This window comes from Podarcis liolepis (genome assembly GCF_965112155.1).
Source record: "Podarcis liolepis genome assembly, chromosome: 1".
NCBI lineage: Eukaryota > Metazoa > Chordata > Lepidosauria > Squamata > Lacertidae > Podarcis > Podarcis liolepis.
In genome coordinates, this window is record NC_139554.1 from 87,850,312 (window position 1) to 87,869,824 (window position 19,513).

Consider the following 19,513-nt stretch of genomic DNA (forward strand, 5'->3'; position numbering starts at 1 on the left):
AGACTCAGTCACTAGTCGGATCCAGTAGGACAGCTCCTGTCCTTTGACCATTGTGGGTCATCTAAGAAATTCCCCCAAAGACATATTTAAATCTCTGCAGTCAGTGGTGTCCAAACTTTTTTCAAAGAGGGCCAGATTTGATGAAATGAAGGGCCGTGACGGCTGACCAAAGGGCCAGCTAAAGTTGTTGAGGTTTTCTTAGGATTTTACCCCAGGAAATAAACTGCCGGGGGGGGGCGGATTAAACCGTGGATATCCCCAGTGCCTTGGTAAAGATAACTGTTGATATGATAAATTCCAAAGAATCAGATTAAAAATAGTTAAAATGCAAATCCGTTGTATTTGCTAACTCTTACGCATTAAAAATGTGAGACGGAAACTTACTTTGTAGGTTTGCATATTTTGTTTTCTCAGATTATACTGTAAAATCTGATGTTTTAGATAGTGGAGTCTTGTTCAGAATTCAAACCAGCAGACCTAAGATTCATTTCAGAGACAATTTTAATGCTTTGAGAATCTGCATGTGCCAGCCCTGGTACTTGTTACCTAATTGAGGTGCTTGTCTATTCTGATCCCAAAATAATAAATTCCAGTGTCCTCACACAAAAGAGAGAAAAATGGGGAACTGATGAGCATAATCAGTTGGCCTTCTCCTTTTGTGGGAGGCTTGCAACAGTGCCAGCCCACCACAAAGAGGAGAGGAAAACGAAGCCATTTCTAGGCGAAAAGAAACAGCCAGAAAAAGGAATGAAATGTCTGAAATAAATAAAACTTGGAGAAGGGAAGTTGATGAGGACAAGAAGCAGGTATTCCTCCTGATTTTGAAGGGTGTGCCACAAAGTGCTTGGGGGGTAGGACAGGACATGAAGGATACGAGAGAAACTTAACTGGGAACCACTGCATGGCTGGCGGTGATTTCTGAGTCTTTCCCAAGAACATTGGAGGAGAAGCTTTCTTTAATTGACAGTGTGCCATAAATGTTCAATAAGCCATGGTATGTGTGGGCAGGAGGGGCGGTGAACTAGTAAAAATGAGCAGGGTTTAAGTCAACAGTGGGTTTATTTGCAAGCCCTGGCATGGCTCACATGCTCTGTTGTGTAACTCTGACATTATTACCACTCCCATTTCTGTGGTTCTCATGACCCACCACAATTGACCAACCACCACTCAGCAAACATTCCCTTGTATGGAGGGCAACAGATTTGTCCACTAGTCAGCTACAAGCTGGTATCTACTCCAATCCAACCATATTGTCCACTTTTCTCTTTGGGATTTGGAGATCACCTGCTCAGAGAGCAACCATATTTAATGAACAATATCAGCTTCCCTGCCACCACACACCCTTTCCCTGCCACACCATCCCTTTTTACCCAGCTATGCAGGGGACAGGAAGAAGAAATTGTCTAAGTTCTCTTGCTTGGCTGCTGATGGGAACAGAGAACAGGTGGGTGGCTTGCAGTTGCCAGTAAGTAACATGATTAACATGGCTTTGGTAAAGCAGAAATTGCTGGCAGCAGCTGGAGCGCTCATCTGTCAGTGGAAGATAAGTATTCTATTTCCGTCCATGAAATGGATGCAAAACCAAGCAAAATAAGCCAGTCCTTAATGAGGGGAGTGAAGAAAATGTTATGTTTAGATGGAAATCAGAGTGTGATTTCTCCGTTTCCCTTTCATGTGATTGTTGCATTGTAAATCTGATTGTTAGCTGGATGATAAATAGATAAAGTGGTATTCAACTACGTTCTGCTCATTGCAGATCCATTGAAATCAATGTGCCTGAGTCATGTTCATTCATTTCAGTGTGTCTGCTCTGAGTAAAACTTACTTGAATACCACCTGAAGTCTTCCCCCAAACCCCGGTATATAGGTGCAGTGATAGGACAGGCTTCATCTACTAAATTTCTGCTTATTGTGAAATGAAAGAGCACCGTCGGGGGGGGAATGTGAAGGGTGGAATGCATGAAACAGCAGAAAGTGTATTTTTGCATCTCCTGAAACAGCAACTTTTGCAATGAAAATAGAACCTCACAACAATTCAGCACCCTACCAGTTTGCACACAAAAAATGGGGGTGGATAGTCATGCTGCAGGGATATTGCGTTGCTTCAAGACAACAGGCTGTGTTGAAGTTAACAGCTCCTCCTCCTTTGGCATTGCTTATAACTGCTAGCAAACTGGCAGCCAAGAAACCTCGAGTAAGAACCTTTTAAAATGCATATTGCCGGATGAGTTCCCATGTACCGATTCTGCAACGCAGGAGCTCGCCCCTCCTGCGAAGCACTTAAAAGGAGATGGTATCAAAAGGAAGCACAGCCAGCCCTTATGAGAAAGAGACATCGGGAGTTTGCTCATTAGTGACAAATTAACCAGAAAGCAGGTATGTGGGGAAATGGATCGAGGCTCCCTGCAATTCATGGACGTTGAAGGCATTTTCTAGCAGGTACCTGTGACAGTCGCGTAACCATATTCCATACGGCCATCACATGAGTGAGTGTGTGTTGGGTCAGGGATGGGGAGTGGTCGGACAATGTCCTATTTTCCCAGCAGCAGAATAATGCAGCTTGAGAGCTGGGGAAATGTGATACCCCTTTGACAGAAGAGCAGAATCTGGATTTCTCACTAGCCATGGACATCAGCTGCACATTTATTGTTAAGAAAGGAAGACCCTTGCTGTTCTTATTTCTTTGTTTATTTAATCTAAAGCAACATTACTCACTTTGTAGGGCCAGAACAAGAGGCTGTTTTTGGATGAACAGACTTGAAAGAAAACTACATAGGGAAATGACAGTTAGCACAAGACTCCACCCCATAACATCTGTGTGCAATAGCTGGCTTTCGAGTTACAAATTTCCACACTTACTGTGACTTGATGCCCCTTCCCCACTCTCTCTGCATGTTGGAGCCTAGGAAACCTAAGCCCTCTAGCACTTTAGGAGCCTAGGAAGCTATCTGGTAGCAGGTCAGACTGATGGTTTGTCCATCCCAGAGCTGAGTTTCCAGGGACTCAGACAGAGAACTCTTTCCCATCCCCTGCTGCAAGATACTTCTGGCTAGAGATGGAACAGGGACCATACTGGATTCAAAGGTGCTCTATGGTGGTGTTCTATGATTGAGCTGGAAATGGAGAACAGACCTCCCCCCCAAAAAAGTAAGAGGTAATTACATTTGGAGAACCATTTTCTGTGCAAGGTATGCTATTTGTGTATGCAATACATATAGCCGGTCAAAAAAAACCACCCCACAAAAACCAATCTTCCAAACTCACACCACTGAGCTGAGCGATGATGACAGTTTGGAAGTTCACTGCACATTCCTGCAAGCACCTGGCCATTAATTAAATGGCAATTCAGATGCAGTTGTGTGTCTGGCTGCCTGTATCAGCGGAGGCTGCAATTAAGGAAGCTTGATCTTTGCAGATTCAAGTGGCGTTCAGGGTCAGCAGGGCTGGAAACCATCTCTCGTTGAACATCGGGAAGTGTCATCAGCTAATGAGAGAGGGAGGCCGGTGAGCAGCACGACTGGCCCGAGAGGGGCGCTGTGCATCACAAGACTTGACTTAACAGATGGCCCACACAGTGCTGTCACTCCATCCACCCACAGACCACCAGAGCTGCATACACAACAAGTGCGTCTCATGATTCGGTTTATTTCTTTTTGTTTTCCTGGCTGTGTCAGTTTACCTCATGCACAGCGGATGACAGAAATAGCAAAAGCGATTATGCAAATTGAGACTGAGGACTTGGAGGTGATGGAGGGGGTGGGCTCTTGGGGAATTTGTCCCTTTACAGTGGGCAGTTTGCGTTACTGAAATTGACACTGGCTGCAGGGTAAGTGTAGTAAACACTGCCAGTTCAGAAAGATATTTTTCCAAAACATTGGGGGTGGGAAATAGTTTTAAAGGTGGAATAAATAAATATGGAGCAAATAGGCTTTTATTTTCTCTTTACTCCATTACATGACCTGATCAATTTCAACGTTTGACAAAGGATAAATTGAATAAAGGAAGATTAACGTGGCTATTGGATGGAGCAATTAGACTCCATGTTGTTGCATGGCCAACTGTAGCACATTTTGTGTATGTGGTGATGTGAGCTGCTTGCCAGCCTTTACGTTTCTATATTTTTCATGCATAAATATATACACTAATGCATGCACACAGCTTCTTCATCAGATCCAGAGAGCCTTTAGCTCTTTGAAGAATCATTGTTTTGCATCTGAACAGCTGGGGAGATGAAATTATAAGCAGAGTCATTCATTTGCCACTCCCTCCACCAGCTGGCAATTTTTGTAGACATCACTGTTGCCTTGGAGAAGGGTTGAAGCTCAGTGTCAGATCACGTGTTTTGCAGTGAAAGGTCCCACATTCAGTCCTTGGTCTCTCTAGGTAGGACTGGGAACCAATCCTGTCTGAAACCTTGGAAAACTTCTGGCACCCACTGAAGATATATGAGCCAATGGTCTGACTCAGTATAGGGCAGCACTATTAAGTACAGTAATTTAATTCACTGAAATTGTAAGTGTTTGTATGCATTACTATGTATTTAATTTTGGCTGGTTGGTAACTGAATTCTAGAGAGATATTTTGTGGTTGGGTAATGTTGGACACATGGGAAGCATCTAATGAAGGAGAGATGCCATTTTGTGTGAAGCAAGATGACTGTGTTTTAGAATCCACTGTGAACACTGCTAAGTTGAATGGAGTGTTGGAGTCCTTCTTCCCTGCTTGAAAGAAAGAGAGCAAAGCTGCAGGAGAAGGTGAAAGTGGGAAATTCTCCTAGGAGCTGCAAGGCATGGCCTAACTGAGATACAGAAGAGATGAAAATACTGTTGTTTGGAAGTTAGAAGAAGAGACTGTAAGCCATTGCTTGGATGAGCATGTGACTGTAAATATTATGTTTTAATTCATCTATAACTATTAGTTTCTGCAAGCGAAGTCTAGACATTGGTTTAATTTCCAAAGAAGGGTGCCAGTCATATATATGATCTGAGCTTTTTAGCTGTGTTTTTGCTACCTTTACTTCAAAAAGGACTCAGGCACTCCGTTGCAAACCAGGAACCACAGGCCTCCAGACTTTTCTGTAAGTCCGGCTGCTGACAGTCAAAGGAAGGCAGAGTTAGGCAGTCCATCCAGCAACCCCTCTGCACAATTGCAGGTAATAGAACAACAGATCAATAGCCAATTAAAACGGATATGTGGTGCTTGATCTTTTGTGGCTTGATGGGAAAGGAAATTAATGGGGGAGCTGCCTGTCGACGCTCACAATTCAGGATCTCCTGTCAGGACTAATGGCGACTTACTTTTAATGGTGCTGTCTGTTTCAACTGGGCATTGTTTAAAATGTGCCAGGCTAGAAGAACCTTTGGCACTTCCTTCTGCTATCCTTTATACGTCAGACGCAGGTAGGCAGAGAAAGAAGAGAATGATGCACACAGCAAAGATAAGAGCAACACCAAGGAAAAACCACACAAAAGCTGCATTTCTTTCTTGGACAAGACTGAATGGTGTTTATAACAACAAAACTTGTCCCAGTAGCTCTATAGCCCTCTTCATCCTAAAGCAGAAAATTGGCAGGGGCTTGTGTGGCGGTCCTGCCTTTGGCACCCCCATGCTGTCACCTGCTATACTCCGGAAAGGGTTTCAAGGATTTGAAAGGGCTTCTAAGCACATTCCGCTGAACATTCGTAGATGCATCCTCATAGTCAAGAACTTTATACTGTCAGGTTCCTGATCACAAGGAGGTAACAAGACTTGTCCAACTGAATGCACTTAGACGCAGCATTCGGGCCTCCCTGCTCCATCTGGGACAGTCAATGGTCAAGTGGGTGTCCCTGGCCCACACAGGGTTGTGTAGGGGGATCCAGTCATTCCACCTTACATCGTCGAAATTGGGCCTTTGCAATTGGATTTGCATTTGCCGTGCTTGCGCTTTGCCTGACATTTTCCTCTCTCATGGAGAGGGTGTCCGTTTGCATCATGCTCAAAGATCACTAATAATGGCCTGGTCTGAGGTCAGCTGGCATCATCCTGAGGCAAAGACCTGCCAATCATCACATACCTCTTGGAGGCACTGCTCTCCCTTTCGTCCAAGTGAGCCACTTCTACCACAAAGCCATGATTGGGTCATCCATCGGCAATCCACCACATTATATCTGGGGTTGCATCAAACATTTCCCACTTGCTGGCATTATGATGCACCGAGTGGGTGTCCAAGAATCATAAAATCGTAGAATCAGACCCCAAGGGCCATCCAGTCCAACCCCCTTCAATGCAGGAATCTCAGCTAAAGTATCCATGACAGATGGCCATCCAATCTCTGCTTTAAAGCATCCATGGAAGGAGAGTCCACCACCTCCCGAGGGTGACTATTCCACTGTTGAACAGCTCTTACTTTCAGAAAGTTTTTTTTTTTTAATGTTTAGTCAGAATCTCCTTTCTTGTAACTTGAAGCCATTGGTTCAAATCTCATGGTGGAGTCCTTGGGGGCCTCTCTCTCTCTCTCTGACTTTATAATTTCATAAATATTAATACAACAATAAGAGCTGCCATTGCTTTCAAATGCGTCTTGAATGTGCCTGAGACTCACACCAAGGTTCAAAAGTCTGCTCTTCAATATATTCAATATGTAATTCAAAAAGGTAGTATGTTTTATTAAAAATCATTTCTTGTGCTTATTTATTATGTTTTTCTGGTGCACCTGTGCAGTTGAGTGAATTGATGAAACACTGCCAGAAGAGAAAAGAAGAAAAAAGCAATCTTGTTGTGATTGTATGTACAACTGTATAAATTTTAGTTTCGGGGGTAAGAAGGATTATTTCAGCAATGTGCAGGAGCAGACGTGCACATCAGTAAAACATCTCTTGATGCAATGATACGTACAGTCACATCTGCAATGTCACCTGCACATTTGTGCAGTGATGTGCCTTGGTAACATAAATCTTTAGGTTTGTGAAAGCAAATACGGTAAGTACACAAATAAATAACAGTAAATAAACAAAACAAATAATAAAATGAATGATAAGTTTCTAGCACAACAAAACCACTTTAAAAAAAAGAACTGGACCTTTCGTGGTTTGGAAGGGGATAGGAAAATGCATTGAAAAGTGTGGGTTTGATCAGTGACTAATGGAAAGATGTGTAAGAAAAGCCCAAAAGCTAATCAGAATAAATGCAAGACAAGTGTTCATTGTTGTATAACCACCCCGTAAACAAATCAGAACAAATGTTCAATAAAGGCCAGATATTGTCAAATTTGTACTAGCAAATCCAAGTGAATGCTCAATAAGTAGGTCATCTGGAGAGGCTGTTAATTAACCATATCAAACTGGTTCCAATAATATAAGAGCTCTCTTGGATGAGGCCAAAGGTCCATCTAGTCCAGAATCGTGTTGCCTGCAGTGGGCAGGCAATATCCCTGGGCAGCCCACAAGCAAGACATGAAAGCACTGGCCTCCTACCCACTCCCACCGCCATTGGTCCTCAAAAAATGACATACTCAGTGACGTACTGCCTGAAGGTTGCATATAATCATCTTGACTAGTAGCCATCGATGGAGTCATTCTCCATGAATGTGCCTAATCCCTGCTTAAAGCCAATCATGACAGTGAATTCCAGAGCTACCCTTCTTCTCGTCTGTCCTGCATCTAATCCCCACTAGTTTCATCCTAACCATTATTTTAGCCAGCTGAGCCACATAAAGACATCATACCAAGAACCAAACAGGCTAAGGGCATATTGTGATTGTGTTAGAATTAAGTTAAGGGCAACTTTCATTTTCATTTGTTCTAGTACAGCAGAACACAACACTATAGACATTTTAATGACGGCAATCCAACACAACGCTAAGCACACTTTAGCCCTTTGATTTCAATCAGCTTTAAGCACAATTAACTGTGTTAGATTGTGACTTTCAGATTTTCATCACAATTTGTTGAGTTCTTTCCATTAAAACATGTGTATTTCAATGTTTATTGCCAATGTGCATTTCAAAGCTTAACCTACAAACTCCACCTAGTGATATTTTTCTCTTGACACTTCATATTCAGGCCCAGACACTTAATTTTTATTTTTTGAAAACCCAAACACAATGTGTTTAAACCACAGCTTTTCCTGCCAAGATACACTGAAGTGGCCTGATGGCAAATTCTGCATATTTTGTTGAGAAATGTAAATATGCACAGTTTGGAACTGACATGTTTGCAGCACAGTGGGGGAGCAGGCTTCTGGAATGGAAGGCTTTAATTTCTGGCATCTTTGGTTCAAAAGTTCTCTACTTCCATACTTGAAAAGCTATTGGGCTTAATGGACCACTGATTTGATTCAGTAGAAGACATGTTCACATGTACAGTGGTACCTCTGGTTACGAACTTAATTTGTTCTGGAGGTCCGTTCTTAACCTGAAACTGTTCTTAACCTGAGGTACTGCTTTAGATAATGGGGCCTCCCACTGCCGTCATGCCGCCACGCACGATTTCTGTTCTCATCCTGAGGTAAACTTCTTAACCCGAGGTACTACTTCTGGGTCAGAGGATTCTGTAACCCAAAGTTTGTAACCCAGTTTGTCTGTAACCCAAAGTTTGTAACCCGAGGTGTTTGTAATCCGAGGTACCACTTTACTCAGTTATCCACACCTTAGAATAACATGAGAGATCCACATCCCTGTTCATTTTGCTTATTTACATATTTATTTATTTACTTTCCTCTCATAGAATATCAGGGTAATGAAGAGAAATCCAAAAACTATTAAAAACAGTACAAAACAATAATTAAAATGACTGGCTACTCAAGAAAAAATTAAACAACCGCACAGAAAACATTACACATCTGCATAACTCCAACTGACTCAAATTTATTTTGATGAAATCCTACAGCTTCTTGCAAATTACTCTCCGAGTCCCTCCTTGCTCTCTCCTCAGCTTTCTACAGTTGCAGATGCATTTGCATTATTTCCATCTGCCCACCCAGTCCTCTGCTTGGTTCCTTTTTAATTTTACAGCTTCCTGAGCTCAATGCTGGGAAATCAATAAGTAATTTGGATCCCAGCAACTGCCAAGGAAAACAAACTTATTTTTGCACTTATAGTAAATATTTTGAAGCGCAATTTATCTAGGAAAACAAGTGTATGGTTGATGCACTGGCCCCATCCATCAACATCATTTTATTAATTGCATGGGATCATAAACACTTATAATTTACAAAGCAAAACAAACAGACTTTTTAAAAAAAAATCCTCTTGAATCAGCCTTCTCATTAATATTTGTGATAAGCTTTGAGGCTGAAATGAATTGAATTTTCCACATCTGACTCATGATCCGGTGAGGCAGACTCTTGAGGTCATATACTTGAACTTAAATAATTGAGGTCAGGATTCCTCACCAAACTTTTAACAGAAATGTGAAGGTGCTGGTGTTCATTCTGCAATAAACATTTGACCTTCAGCATCAATATTTGACTCCCGCGATTGATTGTTGAACTTTGGAAACAAAGGGGTCTGCCAAATTGCAGATGTACTTGAGTCCACTTGGGCAAAGTGGAAGACCAGCAGATCATATGCATGTGTCCCTCTGAATCACAGCATAAGTTGTGTTTGGCAGCCAGCATACTATTTTTGCACTTGTCTCTTAATATTAGGTGTGTGAAAAGTTTGTGCTAAAGGCTTAAACCTGGGATGGGGCAACCTGTGACCTTTCGGATGTTGCCGGAGTACAACTCCCATCATCCCTGACAAATGCTCATGTTAGCCAGGGTGAGGCAGAGCTGCAGCAATAGCAGCAGCAGTTCTGGCAGCAGAGTCCATGCCACTTAGTGGGAGGGGTGAAGCAGCAGTGTGAAGGTCAGTAGAATCAATGCAATGCTCCTACTGATGCATCCATGGAGCCCTGACCTTGTTTTTGTCTCATCTCTCCTGGTAAACAACTGCTGGAGTGGTCCAAAGGCCCTTCTAGTCCAGCATCTCCTCACACAATAGCCCACCAGATGCCTGAGGCAGGGGAACCAATCCAGTGCCCTCAACATAACATGTAGTTCAGCTCTCTTTATAGACAGACTCAGCAAATATACCGTAATTCCACAAAGAAGGAATTCCTGGGTGCTTTGGATGCTCATTTCATCCTCACTATTTCAGGCCATTCACAGGTCACAGCTATTTGTAAGAAGGCCTGTGCTCAAGAAGGCTGGTCTAGGTGGAGATTGGTCTGATCCAGACAGGCAATCCATACACTGTTGTTGGTCTTTTAAATCTGTTTATCATTTTAGAATGATGATGGAGCTTGGAGCAGGCCATTCTCCCAAATATTAACACTTTGTGTTAAGCGCCAATGAGAGCAAGATGTGCCCCCTAAAGCTATATCAAAAAAATGTTCATGGGGCATGTGTACCTTCCATCACTTTGAAGCCCAAATCCAGGATGCCATCTTCCTGGACACCATCTTCCTGTTTTTTTCATTGCGAGAGTTTGGCAGCCATTTTGGTTGCCATGATCTCACATGGTTTTGCACACACACCCTTAAAAAAACAACACTTTTGGGGGGGGCAAGGCACTCTAAAACACATGTTTGGGAGCACCACACAAGACTGCATCCCCGAAAAAGTGTTTTTTCAGGGGGAAATCGCACCACAAAATCGCGTGAGATTATGGCAACCAAAATGTCCGCCATTCTCTCGCAATAAAAAATGGGATGTTCCATTTTTTTCTAGGATACTTGTGGGGTATGTACGTGGAGTTGGTCCTAGATGACTCTCAGAGGTGTGTGTGCAGTGATGATGAGTCAGTGAAAAATTAATAGATTCTCTTTTTTCTCTCCTATCCACACACTCTTTTTTATTCTACAGGTCTAATAATCCATGAAGGACCCTCAGTTTACAGGATTTTTAAACGATGGCAAGCAGTCAACCAACAGTGGAAAGTTCTGAACTATGACAAAACAAAGGACCTGGAGGATCAAAAAACAGGGGCCAGGACCAACCAACGAACCTCTTCTCAGACTAACCATTCATCCTCCACTGGTGGTGCCACTAGCAACTCTGCTCCAGCCGAGAGTGTGGCTCGAGGAGCTGGCCACACCACGGGCACCTTGTCTGACCACCACTGTGCTTATACCATCTTGCATATACTCAGCCACCTGAGGCCTCACGAACAGAGAAGCCACTCTAGCACAAACAGAGAGCTCGTCATGAGAGTCACGACGGTCTGAGCTAAAGGAATTCAGGAGGCCTTAATGCAACGCGGAGTGGCAGAGGAACTCATAAGCGGAGGGGGCGCGGCGTGCCTTTCCCCCACCCTCCACCCCCTTTCCTCTGCAGCTGCACCAGGAGCACAATAGGCCCTTGGCCAGCCAAGATGGTGGCGGAGGCAGAGCTGCACACACAGCTGAGAGGCGGCTGAAAAGGTTCTGCAGTCACTGGAAAGTACAACAAAGCAAGTGCAATACAGAACTACAAAAACTGAACTAGGGCAGAGGCTGGTGGGCTGAGGTGGGGTGGGGAGCAGAGAGGGACAGCTGGTCTTACTGCAAGGGAATGAATGGGTAAGTTTTTAAACACCCACGCAGACACTGAATAGGAAGGAAGCAAGGAAGCCAGAGTATTTTAAACTGTATTAACCATGGGGTTCAAGTATTTGAATGCATAAATTATTCTGTGGCCCTATGCTATTTTGTGTGACCACAGGGTGTTCAAGATGAAACAGCAGTCAGTTTATTGTTATTGTTATTTTATATGAGTAAAGACACTCTGCCCAGGTTTTTTTAAAAAACAACAACAAACAAACAAACAAACATGCAACAGGTACAAATTCCTGATTTAGCTCCCTCCTCAAACACTACAATTTTTCAATGTTTTTGAGGGAGTGCCACTGGCAGAGAGAGGGCCAAATTCATTTGAGCCACAAACATTTGTAGGAATCAATGTCCAAAGCACAAGGTGGATGATTTATGCCAGCCTGGTTTTTTTAGACTACAACTCCCACCAGCCCCAATCAGTGCATCTGTGCTAGCTAGGGCTGATGGGAATTGTAGTCCAAAACATTTGGAGGGCACTAGGTAGGGGAAGATTTATGACATTTAACACTGAAAGAATTATTTGTGTGTTTTATTTGCAGATTTTTCAAAATGGGATAGTCCCCTACTGAATTTCCTACTTGGCTTTTCCCCCTCATTCTCCAGCACCTCTGTATCGGTGATTTCTCATAAGCCCCTGTGATTTTCCTGCTTTTAAATTTACTTCCTATAATCTAGCTGCTCCTGGAAACAGTCTCATCCACTTAGTTCAGGCATCCCCAACCTGCGGCCCTCCAGATGTTTTGGCCTACAACTCCCATGATCCCTAGCTAACAGGACCACTGGTCAGGGATGATGGGGATTGTAGTCCAAAACATCTGGAGGGCCGAAGGTTGAGGATGCCTGACTTAGGTATTAAGCCACAAAACTTTGCACTCAAAAAACAAATGAAAGTCCCAAGTCTAATCCACACTGTGGATTTAGGCTCCAATCCTATGCACATCTTTCTGGAAATAAGTCCCATTGAACACAGGGGGACTAACTTCTCAGAAACATGTATGGGAGGAGCGCACTGTAAAACTGGTTGAATGGGTCCCTCTCTGCAAGGAACACTGGGAATTCTAGCAGTATGAGTTACACTAGAAATTGCTAAGAGAAACCGCATCACCCTGACCAAACAATTAACAGGATTCTTTGGAAGAAGCCGCCATAATCACACTGGTATATTTGCCGGGTACCCGCTGAATAAATTTGAGAATACTCTCCCTTCTCCACAGGTACTTCCACAAGTAACACTAAATGCTGAAGTATCCCAGGTGAAGCTGCCTTATCTTACAGTGGATTATCATTATTGTTGCTGTTATTTTTCGATCCACACAAATTGTCATATTCACCAGATTTGCGTACACTGAAGCAAATCTTTGAATGCTTGACATCTACCTAGATTGTGAGTCACCACAGCCTGAACACATCAGTAAAGCAGGGGTTGAATCAGGACATGATGATCACAATCTGGATACATGCAGAAGACCAGTTCAGCACCTGAATTCACCTGAATAATCAGCAGGATTTCAGCATATATATATATATATATGTCCCAAGATTGTGTCCACTGCAGGAACCAAGGAAGCATAGGAGCCAACTCCCAGCAGCCGAGGTCCCTGTGCCACCCCTAAACTATTTGAGGGAATGACATACTTAAAGGACCTTGGCACAAAGTATTCCTTCATTGTTTCCTGTCTCATGGCCACTTTAGATGGTACTTGCTGCCACAAAAGTCCTGATTGTCCATGTTGGAAATCATGGACCCTTAATACAATGCACCTTAGGCCATTCTCATCCCCTGTTGTGGTGTCCCATGTGAAGCCAACCCTGGCCTATCCCTTGGGGTCTGGCCTGCATAGGTTCCATGTATAGAGTAAGGAGCAATGGAATAGTATCAGTTCCACTTCTCTTTCACAAGGACCAGTACAGTACCATCCAAACACAGGCATCAGCCTGCAAACCTTGGTCACATCCTGGGAACTGTCATTTGTTGAGGATGCTGGAAACTGTAGCTCTGTGAGGGGTCTCCAAATAACTCCCAGCACCCTGTTCTGGGGGTTCTTTGGTGGAGGGGACCATGATTGTTAAAGTTGTATGAGAGTTCTTGAAATGTGTGGGTGTGATCCTCGTCATTCTCGCAGGTCAGTTGTAGGAACTCAGCAGTATATGGGATCAGTGTTTTCTGGATGTACCGTCCGTTTTTCAGGGAACTTATCTTTCTAAGCACAATTAGTGACTCATCTGATACATATGAGGGATGCTGCCCAGAGAGGAAGCCTTAAAGCTACTTTTGTTGGGAATATTTGCTTCCAAAGTAGAAAATCGAAACGTATTCATTTACCTTTTGACTTTTCCTTTCCCACCAGTCCTCACCCTGTAATGATACTACCACTCCTCCTGAGGTCCCCACTTCTGCCAGGAGAGAAAAAAGCCACTCAACCATTGCTGATTTGCATATGTTTAATTGACTAACTCATTAAGCATATGGAGGTTGAGCACTGCCTAGCAAGCCTATAAGTTGTTAAGACCTTAATATTCCGGGTAAATAACAGTTACGGGTAGGGCAGCAGTGAGCATCAGTGGCAGCAGGCTCTGTGTATTTATCAGCCACAAAAGCTACAGCCAGGGTTTTATTTTATTTTTTGACTAATATTTCTTACCCACCTTTCGCCCCAAGGTCCCAGGGTGGGTTACATGAACTAAAACAAAACCATCATGATAATACATAAGCATAAACCCATAAAACAATAACAATAAAAGCACAAAAGCTTAATGATACAGGAAGGACAACTAAAAAAAAACCTATACCACACTTCCAAAGATCAAGGTTAACAGGTGCTACTCTGAGTTCCATCCCTTTACCACTGGGAAAGGGAACCTGATGCCTTCCAGGTGCTGTTGGCCTTTGGCTCCCATCATCCCTTGCCACAAGTTCCACATCCCTGACTTGAGCCAATAGAGATGTGACATAGGCTAAATGAAGAATGTTTTGGAGTTGAATGTGCAGCAGACAGCCATAAACAATTTTATAAATTTATAAATGTTATATGCATTTTTCACTGCCAATTCTGCATCCTTGCATGATGCTTCTACTGATTCATTATGTCTTTCAGTCACTTTAAACCCTCTGGACATCAACTTGGGCAAAAAGTAGGGAAATTAAAATGACACCCCCCCAAAAAACCCTCTTACACCATCAGGATGCCAAAAGGAGAAAAAACCCCAATTCAGACCTGTGACCTACTGATGAGGATAATAATTTTTAAAATGTATTCTTGACCACACAAAAATCAGGAAATTTTGCTGAGATGTTTTAGCCCAATATCAACAGAACTACTACCTACCTAAATCCACTGAAAACATTGCTTCAATAATGGGTATCACACAACGGCTTGTTGGGGGAGATATGATCTTCTCCACCTCAGAACAATTTAGGTCAATTTGTACGTCTCAGAAGGAAGTGAAATTTTGCTTCTTCCCTAATAAATGAAATATGGACAACTACGCAGAGTATGTGTGACTAGTGCTAATTAATTTATTAACAATATTGGAAAGCCTTTCTTATTCATTGGAATTTCCTCCCCTACAATTTTGCTCCATTTTAGTCCCATCCAGAAAGCACAACGTCAGCCAGGATGCCCATGTTTTAATTACTTGAACCATTGGGGCAAAAGAACCCCACTCTAAATATGAGAGCGATAGATTATTGTATCTTAACAGTAACCCAGAACAGCGGCTATCATTTAGAAACCAAGGTAGAATCCTGATTTTGAAATAAAAAAGGGGGCAGGTGGGTGAAGATGGAGTCCAGACCCTTCTCTCCCTCCCCCATGGCAGCCTCTCTCCTCTCAGCTGGGCTCAGTTCTGACACGGGAACCTAACTAAGGGGAAAGTACCTGGAACAGAGGCTGTAGGGAGTTATGCTGTGAGGGTGCCCCTTATCCACACTTTCTGCTTGCTGTTGAAAACCAGACTCTCTACCCCACCAGTTTCTAGCATGATTGCAACAGATCTGACTTTAAAGGTAGAAATCAGCCTCCAATCACATCTCATTTGACCCTTGAGTTTGACACAAGAGAGAACAGTGCAGACTGGGCTGTCAACAGTTGTCTTTGTCTCACAACTGGAGAGGCTCAGTTTCCTTTTTGACTGAGGGAAGTGTGCAGCCAGTTACATAGTTTGAACACGACTGGCCTAAGGGAATAGGAAGCAACCCATATTTAGGGTTTCTTGTGTTCTGATGGGTATTCCCTTTGAATATGGAAAGTGCAAAGGGGGGGGAGGCAAGGGTTTTATTATGCAGTGCATAGTTCCGATCATTGGCGTCATGTGGAATCAGCCTTGAATTGTCCTGACATCTTGGAAATGGCATAGTCTACAAAAAGCTAGTTGGCATAATCGGAACTGCTCGTCATGGACCTGGTATGTGGCATGACTGCAGACCAACGAAAACATTTTACAGGGAGTGTGGAAGGTACTGTCGATGAGCCCCAAAGGCAGATTCAACATCTGTCAGGGATGCACAGGACTGGTGGCTTCTGCCTGTCGTAATCCCACACTGCTCTTTTAAGAGCTGGACTAAAACATTAAATGTGGTTGCATGCATCTCCCCTTCTATGTTTCTTTGCTTGGTTTTAAGGAAAAAGAGTCCCAGGTAGTGACCATTCTGTGTGGAGCTGTAGCAGAGGCCTGTGTAGGTCTTTCCCTTTAAAATGTTGCCCTCCTGCTTCACACACACAACCCCATGATAGGGTTAGGAAGGGCTCCTTGGAATTAGAAGTTGTGTTGGGTGGGGTTCAGAATCAGACATGAAGCACATGGATGCTGGAATAAGCACTAGGGCCACTGGGTGGCTATCCTGTCACCATCATTTAAAGCTGCCCAAAACATTACACACATTTTTATATGAATCAAATTCCAGATTCCATCCTACAAGCAGTCGGGTTGTTGTTTTTTAGCTGGAAGATAACCATCCTCGTGGCTTTAAGCACATATTACATCAGATGTAATATGAAGCTGGGTATCCTTCACATTATATGGGGTGGGGGGGGGCAACATTTCCCTGAAGCTCGCAGACTGAAGAAGCCATAAGAACATCTTGTGATGGGAAGAAGCAGGAGTTAATTGCAGATTGAGGTTTTTCCCCCTCAGCTTCATTTGGATAGGGATTTTCTTTGTAGCTAGTGTGGTGCAGTGGTTAAGAGCAGTAGACTCGTAATCTGGGGGACCGGGTTCGTGTTTCTGCTCCTCCACATGCAGCTGCTGGGTGACCTTGGGCTAGTCACACTTCTCTGAAGTCTCTCAGCCTCACTCACCTCACAGAGTGTTTGTTGTGGGGGAGGAAGGGAAAGGAGAATGTTAGCCGCTTTGAGACTCCTTTGGGTAGTGATAAGGCGGGATATCAAATCCAAACTCTTATTCTACTCTTCTTCTCTTCTAGCCTTGAGCATGTTTCCTGCTCTTGGGAGCAGGGAGGAGGTGATGATACTATAACTACCTCATGGGGCACTGTGAGAATCAGTGGTGAAGCACATCCGTTCCTGACAATGAATGGCACTCTGTGCTCCCCTTCCCAAAAGCGAGAATCTGGTTTCCTCAGCAAGTTTTGATGCAGCATGAGCAGGAGGAATGGAGAGCCTCTTGAATTGAATCCTGTCAGAAGTTCTTCCCAGGGTGCAACTAGGCATGCTACCTAGTGGATACCACAGTGTCTTTCTGGGCTACAAGCTTTGTTATAATATGTATGTGTGCATGTTTTCCATAAGGCATAAAGCGTCTGTCTCCAGTTACCACGCGTCTCCCCATTTCTATGCCACCTAACAGGACTCCTCTTGTACAAGCCTCTAATCCTTTTTCCTTGACAAGTTGATGTGGGTAGGGGTGGAATCTCGTTTCAGAGAGTCTGAAGAAACTGTTGAGGCTTTAAGGGTGGCCAGAGAGAGAGAGAGAACCAAACACTTTCCTTAAAATGAGTTAAGACCTTTTAAAAATCGGTACCTCAGTTGTGTTCTCCAAAGTGTTGTAGTGCTGCTCTCTCGTGGTCTTTCCCCATATATTGACCTTTCTGGTCTGGTACAGTGGCTGTCCCCAGTTACTGCGTGTCAGGATCCTACGTGCCGTTTTCAGATTTGTCCTCCACAAAGTCGCTTTTGCAGCCATGGGTTCCAAAGCTGCAGACTAAGAGAGGCTGCAACTTTATTCTCAGCATGCTTGGTGGTGGCATTAATACTCAAACTTACACCCTCCTCCCCCTTTGGTTCACAGAAGGGTTCCCTTTATTTCCTCCCTTCTTCTTCTTCCTAATGAACAGAATATTACTAAGCAAAAAATCAAATACATTGGGTGGGATTGACCTAACAAACCCTTACCCTGCTCTCCCCCTGTCCACATGCCCTCTCCAAATAGCTCAAGGGGGTGGTTGGTCAGAAGAAAGCCCAACACAGTATGCAGGAGATGGAGGATTGTTCCGTCTGGCAAGCTGGAATGCTTCCACAGAGGGAACATTTGTAACAGCACAACCATTTATTTTCCTCTTTCCTCCTTTAATGTAGCATGGGGGAGGCGGAGTGCATATTACGTATCAAGGCAAGAGACAATATGATTTAGCCAAAACAAAGAAATTTCCTACTGAATGTTCATCTCCTTTCTCTCATATCTCCTTTCTTGCTTTGACAGTTCTCCTGTGTTGCCTTTAATTTGCATCTTTAAAAAACAAAAAACAAATAAAAGGATTATTTCTTCTTTTTCACTTCCACAACTTCTTATGAAACGGTCAAGTTTTCTTACTTCAGCTGGCTTACGGTTGACCAAAAAGCAAGAACTCACTTCTTTGGAAGGGAGAAAACTATTTCTTTGTACTGTGCATCTCCCAGTTGTTATACTTGGTGCAATTAAAGAAACAGAAGGGGCAGGTTACAGGGGTAAATGACCAACTTGTGGCTACAGGGGTAAGTGACGAAGTTGTGGCCAGCTGTTGCCGGACTCCCGCTCCCTTCATCCCTGTACATTGTGCATGCTGACAGAAGGGGCTGGTGGCAGCCGGAGTCCCAACAACATCCATTGGACCACAGATTCTGCAGCGCTGGGGTGGAAGATAGGTAAACTCTTCTCTCCAAGGCAATCCTAGCTAAATATCTATAACAAACCAAAAGAAGGAATCATCTTCATCATCATCACCCCTGACTATTAAAGGCAACGACATAAAATAAAAAGGTCAAGGTAAATTTAATGGCTGTGATGGACATAAATATACTAACAAAAATTATTACATAGAAAAAATTGAAACTTTTAATAAAGAAAAGAGTGCAAAAATCCCCAAAACTGAATATCAGATGTACAAAATCCATAATACAATAACTGGAATGGGTAAATCCATAAACAAAACATGTATCAAAATAATATCCACAATATATGAAGGTCCCTTGCATATTACTGCATGTTTCTTCATAGGTTGTGTACTATTTTGATACATGTTTTGTATATGGATTCATCCATTCCAGTTATTGTATTATAGATTTTATACAGTGGTACCTCTGGTTACGAACTTAATTCATTCCGGAGGTCCGTTCTTAACCTGAAACTTTTCTTAACCTGAAGTACCACTTTAGCTAATGGGGCCTCCCGCTGCTGCCGTGTCGCCGCCGTGCGATTTCTGTTCTCATCCTGAGGTAAAGTTCTTAACCCGATGTACTACTTCCGGGTTAGCGGAGTCTGTAACCCGAAGTGTTTGTAACCCAAGGTACCACTGTACATCTGGTATTCAGCTTTCTTTTTGGAATTTTGCCTTTTCTTTGCTACAAGAGTTTATCTTTTTTGTAATAAATGTTGTCATCCTATTTATGGGCATCACAGCCATGAGATTCTGTATAAAGAGACTGTTGATTAAGTTCATTTATGTTAGTTACCCTTGAAGTTTTTTATTTTATTTTACTTTGATCCCATCTAATTGCCAGGGGTTGGATTTCTTATCTTTATGC

General features: G+C 43.2%; 1 protein-coding gene and 1 long non-coding RNA gene across 3 annotated transcripts in view; one reads left to right on the forward strand and one right to left on the reverse strand.

The window, feature by feature from the left end:
• The window catches only part of MARCHF4 (membrane associated ring-CH-type finger 4), a 115,108-nt gene extending 100,067 nt beyond the window's left edge, over positions 1–15,041 (forward strand). For both annotated transcript variants that reach the window (XM_083490831.1, XM_083490832.1), the window contains exon 4: positions 10,828–15,041. In XM_083490831.1, the coding sequence (XP_083346957.1) occupies positions 10,828–11,189 (362 nt within the window). In that variant the 3' untranslated portion in view covers positions 11,190–15,041. The remainder of the gene's footprint in view (positions 1–10,827) is intronic.
• Positions 11,751–18,947, reverse strand: LOC310701383. The gene is made up of 2 exons (XR_014523030.1): positions 18,166–18,947; positions 11,751–17,714 (listed from the first exon to the last, which is right to left on the reverse strand). It is a non-coding gene; the product is annotated as an uncharacterized lncRNA (long non-coding RNA).
• Positions 18,948–19,513: the final 566 nt, after the last annotated feature.